Genomic DNA, 9915 nt, shown 5'->3' on the forward strand with positions numbered 1-9915 from the left:
GTAGCCCAGGCTGACTTCCATCTCACTGTAGCTCTCTTGCCTCAGCCTCCCAGTTTCCGGGATTACAGGCATGCACACTACCAGTCCTGGCTGTTCAGAGGTATTGCTAAGTGTTGCAAGTTTTTCAACCTCTCAGAAGATAAAACACTTTTTATCTTGGTTCTTCTGATAGCTTTTTTGTAAACCTTTGAAGTTTTTTGTGTCTACTCTGTCGGTTCTCAAATATGACGGCACACATAGCATATATTTAACTTTTATAAGAAACTTTTCTAAAGTCTGCATACTGTTTTACATTGTCAGACAGGTATTTGCAATTATTTCCCAGTGTGTGCTTTGTCTTTTCATCTTTTTAGTCTTTTATTTATTTTTGTGGCACCAGGACTCAAACCCGGGGGCTTGTGCATGCTAAGTGAGTCCTCTACTACTGAGCCACCTCCTTGGCCCTGAAAGTTTTAATTTTGATAAAGTACAACTAACCAAGTTTTTGCTGTGCAGATCTTAATTTTACTGTTGTATCTTTTTGGCAGTCTCTTAGCCAACTGTTTCTCATTTGCAAAGAAAATGCATCTTCCTATTTCCTATTATCTGGCTGCTCTTTAGCTTATGTATAGGTTAGGTTTCTCATGTAAGAGAAAACATAAAAACTTGTGTGTCTCAATTACTTTACTTACTATTATGGTAGCAAGGTGCACCAATTTTTCTACAAACAAATTTATCCTTCTTGTTAGCAGAATGGTACTCTGTGCTTCATAAGCACTCCATCTTTCCCATCCATTCATCTGTTCTTGGACATGCAGGCCACCTCCAGGAATTAGCTGTCATGCTCTACTGTAAACATGGCTGTGCAGGTAGTTCCGTAACATGGTGTCTGTAGTTTCCACACGAAGCTCCCTAGGTGGGGAATAGCTGGGTTCAGTGGAATTTCTAGTTGCAGTTATTTGTGAAATGTCCATGCTGGTTTCCATAGTAGTTGTACCAGGTTGCATTCCCACCAACAATAGAGAAGGCATCCTTTTTTCCTGCAGCCTTGCAAACATTATTTGATTTCTTGATGGTAGCCATTCTTTCTGCAGTAAGGTAGAATTTGAGTTTTTCTTTTCTTTTTTTTTTTTTTTAAAGCTATCACTTTTTTAAATTTTTATTTTTTAATGTATTTGGTTGTTACAGGGTCTCACTATGCAGCTTGGACTCCTGGTGATCCTCCTGCTTTCAGCCCCCTCAGCGCTGGGATCACAGGCATCTGCCGCTATGCCTAGACTCTGGCCTGCTCAGCCCGCCCTGGAGGCGGGGCCAGCTGGCATGCTGTGGGGATCAGAACTCAGTCCCTGTGCTTGCATAAGCTTGCGTAAGCAGGTGCTTTAATCTGCTGAGGGATCTTGCCAGCCCGTTGAGTATTGTTTTAATTTGCCTTCCTCTAATGGCCAGTGGTGTTACACATTTTTTCACGTATTTACTGGCTATCTGTACTTCCTCTAAGAAGTGCCTATTCTTTTTTTTTTTTTTTTTTAATTTTTTATGTATTTTAGTAGAAGGTCTACAAGGTCTCGTTATGTACATCAGACTCATAGTGATCCTCCTGTTTTTGACCTCCCAAGTGCTGGGATTATAGGCACGCACCACCACGCCCAGTCTCAATTGCTGTCTTAGTGTGCCCTTGGGATAGGCTGGCTTGGCATGCTGGAGATTGAACCCAGCTTACTGAGTCTGACTAAGCAGATGCTTTAGTCCGCAGAGCTATCTGGCCGGCCTGTGCCTACTAATTTCACTTGCCTACTTTTTAAAAAAACATTTTATTTATTCATTTTTTGTATTTAGGACAGGCTCTACAGGGTCTCTGCTCACTGTGTAGATTGGCCTTGTAACGATCCTCCTGTTTACAGCTTCACAAGTGCTGGGATTACAGGCACCCCCCCACCCCCCAGCCTCAGCCCAGTTTTGATCGCAGTCTCTTTGCACCCCAGGGGTGGGGCTGGTACGACAGGCCTGGACTGAACTCCTGGCCCCTGTATCTGCCTAAGCAGGTGCTTTAATCTGCTGAGCTATTTGGTTGACCCTATTTATTTACTGATACAGGGTCCTGCTATGCAGTTCAAACTCATAGTGATCCTCCTGTCTCAGCCTCCCGTAGTGCTAGGATTACAGGCCTGCACCACCACACCCTGTTCCTGGTTGGGGGCAGCACAGCATTTGCTATTGGGGATTGAACTTGGAACCTTGTGCTTGCCAGGCAGGTGCTTATACTGCCAAGCTATCTCCCCAGCCCCACTTGCCCATTTTTATTTGGATCTTTTTTTATTTTGGAGACACTTAATTTTCGAGTTCTTTACATTTCCTGGATATTAGTCCTCTGAGGTGTAGCTGACATTTTTTTTTTTTTTATTCTATAGATTGTCTCTTCATTCTGCCAGTTATTTCCTTTGCTCTGAAACTTTTTAATTTGATATAATCATTTGTTGATTTTTGATGTCATTTCTTATTCTATCAAGTTTATGTTCAGATGGTCCTTGACTATGCTTATGTCTTCAAGAGTTTTAAAACTATTTTATTTTCTGGCAGAGTAAATGTTTCTATGTTAATATTTAGACCTTTCATCCATTGCGATCTTAGGTCATCTGCGATGAGTGATACGGGGTGAAGCTTTAGTGTCCGAAAGCCTCTGTGAGGGTCTTCAGGGGTGCGGGGCAGTCTGCAGGTGGGCACTGGCTGTTGTTCTTCAACCACAAGTCAGTGCAAACAACAAAATACGTGGTGTTTGGTGGGTGTGCCAGGTGGTGTGCCACGCTGATGTAGCGTGGTGGGGCAGTGTGACATATGGCGGAAGAGTCTGCGTCGCCAAGCCCGGGCAGTATGCAGAATCCCTCTGACAGGAAGAGCCCTGAACTTCCTGTTGCATCTTAAGAACCATTTTCCCTAACTCAAAGTTGTGAAGGTTTTTCTCCTGTGTTTTCTTCTAGAAGTTTTACAGTTTCTGTTTATAGTTAGCCCTGTAACTAATTGGAGTTCATCTTAGTGTGGAGTTAGTTTCTAGTGCTTTTGATTTTGTACATGTGTATCTTTTAGTTGCAGTACCATTTGTTGATGATGTTCCTTTATTCTTTGTTGGAAGTTAGGCAACCTTATGCTATGCAGGCTTTTTTCTGCATGTTCTATTCCATTAACCTGTGTGTTTCTACATTGACCATACCACACTGCCTTGTGGCTTTATAGTCTTTTTAAAAATTTAAACTAATATTTTCCTGGGTGTGATGTCACAGTCCTGTAATCCCAGAACTAGAGAGGTTGAGACAGGAAGACTGCTATGAGTTTTGCGCCAAATTAGTTTTTTTTTTTTTTTTTTGTCTTTTGAGACAGGGTCCTGTTATGCAGTTCAGGCTGGCCTTAAACTCACTGTGTAGCCCAGGCTGGCCTCAAACTCAGCAAGCCTCCTGGCTTATCCTTCTGAGTGGTAGTGGGATTAAAGGTGTGCACCACCATGCCCAATTCCAAATTCATATCTTAATGGATGTATAAAAACAAAAAAGTTGCACACATTAATGGTGTTTTGCTGGATGCAGTTTGCATTGTGTAAATCGAGTTATACATACCTGCTCACACAGTTATTTCTCTGTAGTGGAAACATTTGAAATCTTTCTTGTAGCTTTTTGAAACTTGTGGATCTGTAGTCACTCCTGTGTAAACAAGCACCCACTGGAGCTTCTTGCTTCTGTCTCACTGTAACTTAGAACCCATAGTCAGACGCACCCACCTCTCTCTTCTCAACTTTCGTGAGATTAGCTTTTTAAAAATTTTCCATGTGTGCGTGAAATCGTATTGTAATTGTCTTGCATCTGGTTCATTTCAGTTCCTCCCATATGGTTGCGAATGAGAGGATTTTGTTTTTGTGTGTGGCTGAGCACTATTCCATTGTGTGTTTATTGTGCATCAGATTTCCTTTATCCATTCATCCGTTGGTGGCCCCTTCAGTGGATTCTAGTTCTTGGCTATAATGAACAGGATTTTTGCAGTGATGGCAGTTGAATGTAGGAACTTGAACACACCAGGAACATACTTGGAACCCCGCACCTCCACACCGGTCCTACCAACAGTACTCGAGGGTTCCCTTTTTGTAGTGCCTCTATCTTTGTGCTTTTGATTAGAGCCACTGTTAGCAGGTTGAGGTGACGTCTCATTCTGGTATTGATTTACATTTTTTTGATGATTGGTGTTCAGATTTTGTTTTTTCAAAGTACTGTGATTATTTTTGTATCTTCTTTTGAGAAATGTCTATTTTCAATGTATAGTCTAGCCACTAACCCCTTTTTACATAGTTCACAAATATTCTTTCCTATTATATAGATACAAGGGGTAGTCAAGACATATGGGTGTGTCTAAATGAAACTGTATTTCTGTAAGACACCTTATCATTCATCTCCCCTAAAACATTCCTCTTTGAACACACTTCCCAAAACGTGGTGAACGCTGTTACCAGTGCTGTCCGGCTGAAAGGCAGGCTTGGCAGAATGCCACAGTTCTCCCCTTGTCCACCTTACTCACCGCATCTGGTACCACAGAACTTCTGGCTGTTCTCCAATCAGAGTGACCATTAGAGGTAAATGCTGTAATCTACCGTGGACATTTAGGAAGCCAACTGAGCACCGCTGGAGGTGCTCACTGAAAGGGCCTCACAGAACAGCTTATAAAAATGGCAAGAATAACAGGGTTGTTGTGTTCAAAGTGTGTGTGTGTGTGTGAGTGTGCGCGCGTGTGTAGCATTTTCAGGGGAAGTAATGGCAGTGTGTCCTCCTTTTACGTAATACAGTTTTTAAAAATATTTAAAAGTATTTAAAAATATTTATTGCAACTTTTGATCATTTATTATCTTAAGTTTCTGAAGATTGTCTCTCTACTGAGGCTGAGCTTTGCTATATAGAAGCTTTTCAGTTTGATGTGATCTTGTCTAATTTTGCTTTTGTTTCCTCTCCTTTTGAGATTTCTCCCCCCAAAACTCCTCTCCATTCAGTGTTCTGCAGCATGTCTCCCGTGGCTTTTGCCTGGTCGTGCCACAGTTTCAGGTCTTACATTTAAATCTTCAGTCCATTTTGACTAATTCTTTTACGTAGTGAGATACAGGTAGCGAGTTCCATTCTTCTGCATATAGATATCCAGTTTTCTCAGCACATCTATTCAAGAAACTTCTTCAGTGTGAGTTGTTAGCACCTTTATGAAGAACAGCTAGCTGCTGATGTATCTCTTCCTTAATGCTCTTTATTCTGGTCAGTTTGTGTTTTTATGCCAGTATTTCTGTTTCTCTGCTTGTGTATCAGTTTTAGAATTGGCTTGCTGGTTTATAAAAGTCCTTTCAAGATTATAATAGGTATTACTATATATATGTGTGTTGTATATAATCCCCCCCACCCCGCCCCCAGTGGAGCTTGCCAGGCAGGCTGTGTGCCACTGAGCTACATCCCCAGCTCGTACATTAAGTAAATTATACTGGGGTGAACTGACACATCGACAGTATTAAATCTTCTAATTCATGGACATGGAATCTCTCCATTTATTCAGGTCTTCAGTTGATTTTATCATTGTTTAATAATTTTTTAATGTGTAAAACCTTACATATATTGGAGATTAGAGTTATGTGTAAGTTTTGATGATTTCTGATGCTATCATAAATGACATTTTAAAATTGTTAATGAGACACTGCTCCACTCATTGTGTCTCTGTGTGGACACTACACTTTTCAGTCTCTGCCTCCTTACTATTTACCTTCTCATTCTGCAGATTGTCCCACTGGCCCAGACATCATTCCAATTGTTGCCGGTGTGGTTGCTGGAATTGTTCTTATTGGCCTGGCATTACTGCTGATTTGGAAGCTTTTGATGATAATTCATGACAGAAGGGAATTTGCTAAATTTGAAAAGGAGAAAATGAATGCCAAATGGGACACGGTAAGTTGCAAAACATCAAAAAAGTGAGGTGATTTGTAAAATAGATATAACTCTTGTTCATTAACAGTAAGACCAATAATCTTTATTTGCATTTCCTTGATGGTTGGCAGTGCTAACTTTTTATATGCTGGCCTTTTGTATACATTGGTTTGACATTTACCTTTAGATACTACGTTCCCTAGCAGTTCATTATTTGAAGAAACTGTGCTTAGCAAAAACCAGAAAAGATCCTTAATGTAACTTGGTGAAACAAAACATGAGAATGTATGGTCCGGTTACAGTGGCCAGTACTTTAGTTCTTTTAAAAGCTTTGATCATGAAGATACTCTTTTGACTTTGATGACATAAACCAGAACCCCAAGTACCATTATCCAGGTAGCAGGATAGGCATTTGGAAGTCCACCCCTAAACCAAAAAGCCTTCAGCAAAAAGTAGCCAGATTCAAAGGCTATGTATAGTATAGTACCATTTTTAGGATATCCTGGCAAAGCTGTAGCTACAGCCATAGAATTTAGATCTGCTTGCTGGGGCCCGGAGCTGGGGAATGTGTAGGCCAGAAAAGTGGTACAAGGGCCGTCCTGGCGTGATCTTAAGCGTAGTTGTGTTTGTACATTTGAAAAGTCATCGAATTCATTTTATACTTGTGGTATAAAAAGATCTGTCATACTCAGTGAAAATCTCAACCTTGCTTAACTTTTGTAAAAAAAAAAAAAAAAGTTAACAGAAAGTTTTAAGTAGTATTTTAAATAAGGAATGCTTGCACATAGGAATCAGAGGTGGGTGGCTGAATGGTTGGTATGCATGTATTTATCTTTTGGTTCAAGAAGGTGATGACAGTCTTAAGTGTGTTTTAGCCGAGTGAAATTTAGTCCTCTGTTTTTACTACATTTTGCCTGGGTTTTTAAAAACATGAATTTTGTGTGTATCGAAATAGTAAAGATTCCCTTTATAGTGCTTTAACACTATAAATGTCACTTTTATTTCTGATCAAATCATTAGCAACTGTTTCTTTTACTTTAGCAAGAAAATCCGATTTACAAGAGTCCTATTAATAATTTCAAGAACCCAAACTATGGACGTAAAGCTGGTCTCTAAGTGGCCGTTCGTATTTCTTTCACTTTCTGCCTTTGCATGGGGGCTTTATTTTTATTTATTTGTATTCCTTCTTTAATTTTTGCACCGTGTGCTTATCACTGTTGCTGTTTTTTAAAACTCTGGCTTTATTTACATGGCTACTTGATGGCTTTTCTTTCTGTGTGTTAACTTAGCGTTTAGAAGGACTTTAAGTTGTGTGGTCTAGAGGCGACAGCTGTGCCCTCACGAAGAGACTGCTCTGCAGGCAGCGCAGGCTAGGTCGGAGCTAGGTTTTCCATAAGCCAAGGGGCACAGTCACTGCCGTGTGTGGCTGGCTCCGGCAGAGGGACTCTGTGGTGAGCTCTGATCACCACCGCAGCCCTGGGCCTGAGTGGTGTCACCCACATGAGTCCTGCACCTTAGGTGGTGCTGTCCTAATGTGTCTGTAGGTCATGATGCATATGTTTATGGTGGAACAGGAAAAACTGCACGGGAACTATAAATGGCAAAATAGAAAAGTAAATGTAATGCGGTATATCTTGGTACAGTTAAAAGATTTTGAGATTCTTTAGTTCTTGTTTGTAATTTGAAGTTTCACTGAAAGCCAGGACTGTCTGTATGTGCATTTCTTGTTAGATAATGAATACTGTAACTTTCAAATCTTAATTAAGATCGAAAGTTCCTTAAATCATGACGTCTTGATGAAGAAAAGTCTTGTACAGTTTTAAGTAAAAACCTAGTTGAAACTTTCACAGTTATAGTAAGGGTTAGTTATCCTTTTTTTTCCAGTTTGCGTAGCTTATTTTGCTATGTGCTACCTGCATGATGTTTTATCAGTAGTGGACAGAATTCCTTCTTACATAGTTTCAAATTGTTCACACCTGAGTTTGAAGCATTAGCATCCTAGTTTAGTGTAATCATGCAAGCCCCTAAAACTCTTGTTAAAAGATTATTTTCTTGAATCAGGGAGATAGCTCAGTGGTATAAGCGCCTGGCTGGCAAGTGCAAGATCCTGAATTCGATTCCCAGTACCAAAAAGAAAACAGATTACTCTTTTCCTTATGGATTCACTATAGTAAAATCTGAAGGATTCAGTTCTTCTCACTTCCTGCCTTATTGTGTAGATAATGCCAGGTCTTGTTATAATTATTGCAGTTGTAAAGTCTTAAGTTTGCACAGTGCTCTGTCTCAGGCACAGTTCTCGATATTTAGTCTCTCTAAATATCAAGTCTATTTCATGCTAATAGTGAGAAATAGGCACTGTTTTGTCACACACAAGAGAACAGGCGCAGAAAGGTTAGGTACTTTGACCACGCACACAGGACTAGTTAGTGCGAGAACTGAGGTCCAGACCCAAACAGCTGTGCTCCAGGCCCGTGTCCATGTGAGACTCTGGTCATCAGCTGACTGTCACCCTTCCTCATTCTAGAGAGTTGCAGCTCTTTGACAGTTTGTTGCAACTCGGGAGCACTGAGTGCTGTGGCATACCTTGTAGTGGGGATTTGCTCCAGTATTTAGAAGTCCGCACTGCAGTTAGGGTTACCTTTTGTATTGGGAGCGTACTTACGAAATGATACCAGCAGGGTTAGTGATGCAGCTCAGTGGGACAGCGTTCGTGGCATGCGTGAGGCTCTGGGCTGCATCCCCAGCAGTGGGGGAGCAAAGAGGACAGAAGCTGAAAGTCCAAGAGTGTGGAGTATTTCTAAAGGATTTAGGAAGTATCTGTAGTACTAGGAACCATGATCTGCTAGATCTTTATCATTTCTAAGCAAATTTTATTCAAAGTCAAAATTTTTTGGCAGAAAATTACAGTCAGATTCATCTATGGGATAGGTTGGTGCATTCATATTAATCCAAGATATGCCACTTGGTCTTTTTTTGTTGCTGGTACTGGGAATCAAACTTGGGACTTCACGCTTGTCGGGCAGCTGCCGCACCACTAAGCTATATCCCTTGCCCTTCTTATCTTGCTCACCCAATACTTCACAAAAGTCGCTTTTAAAGGAAAATCGATTAGCCAATGAAATGATAGGGACTTTTTGTTTTAATTTATGGGTCAAAACATGCAAATATTGGCCATTTACTATTGTTACTTTTCACATGAGAGAAAAATTTCTTTCTTTTTTTGGCGGAATGGGGGATTGAACTCAAGATCCTTGTGCTTGCCAGGGAAGCACTTATTCTACTGAGCCATCTTTCCACCCCTCTCCTTGTTTTATTGAGGTGAAGATTTCACCCCTGCTTTGTGTTTCATTATACTTTCAAGGAAATTAACAATAAATGATTATTGTATATGCCTATCTTTATGTAGTTAACTTTATTTTTAGCTAGTTTCTTCAGCCAAAATAAGCATATCATAGAATTCAATAAATAAATATAGGGCCGAGGATATAGCTGAGTGGCTCAAGTGGCAAGTGCACAGTCCTGAGTTCAGTTTCTGGTTCAGAAAAAACCAAGTAATAGGGATTGAATCAAGTACCTCCTACATGCTAGATGAGCACTCTAGAAAGCCTGGGTAAATTTATGGCTATAGGACCAGGGAGATAGCTCAGTGGAATAAGTGCCTCTCCGGCGAATGCAGGGTCCCGAGTTCAATCCCCAGTACCAGCCCCCCTGCCAAAAAAAATTAAGGCTGTAGGTCATAGTCAGGTGTTTTCTCAAGAAAAATTGCAGTACAACTAACAGAAATTAGTTAAGTATTTTTCTGATATGGCCAGTTAATTTACTACATTATTAACACCCACTATAATTATTCTGACAGATACAATTAACAGGTAGGCAAATATAAAAAATAAGATTATTAATTTATAAATATAAGGTAGGATGAAAAAACTAGTCTGTCTCCTCTGCTATTAGGTAAATATAAATATGAATTCCCAATCGCTCAGTTATGTACAATATACCTGATACA

At 40.3% G+C, this 9915-nt stretch overlaps 1 protein-coding gene across 5 annotated transcripts in view; it reads left to right on the forward strand.

Annotated features, from left to right (window-relative positions):
- The window catches only part of Itgb1 (integrin subunit beta 1), a 53517-nt gene that overhangs the window by 40256 nt on the left and 3346 nt on the right, over positions 1 to 9915 (forward strand). For 4 of the 5 annotated variants that reach the window (XM_023701905.1, XM_023701906.1, XM_023701903.1 and 1 more), the window contains 2 exons: positions 5764 to 5930; positions 6951 to 7031. In XM_023701905.1, coding sequence (XP_023557673.1) covers positions 5764 to 5930; positions 6951 to 7025 — 242 coding nt within the window. In that variant the 3' untranslated portion in view covers positions 7026 to 7031. The remainder of the gene's footprint in view (positions 1 to 5763; positions 5931 to 6950; positions 7032 to 9915) is intronic. The other variant, XM_023701904.1, reaches the window with a different exon arrangement.

This window comes from Octodon degus, unplaced genomic scaffold, assembly GCF_000260255.1.
Source record: "Octodon degus isolate 3935 unplaced genomic scaffold, OctDeg1.0 scaffold00144, whole genome shotgun sequence".
Lineage (NCBI taxonomy): Eukaryota > Metazoa > Chordata > Mammalia > Rodentia > Octodontidae > Octodon > Octodon degus.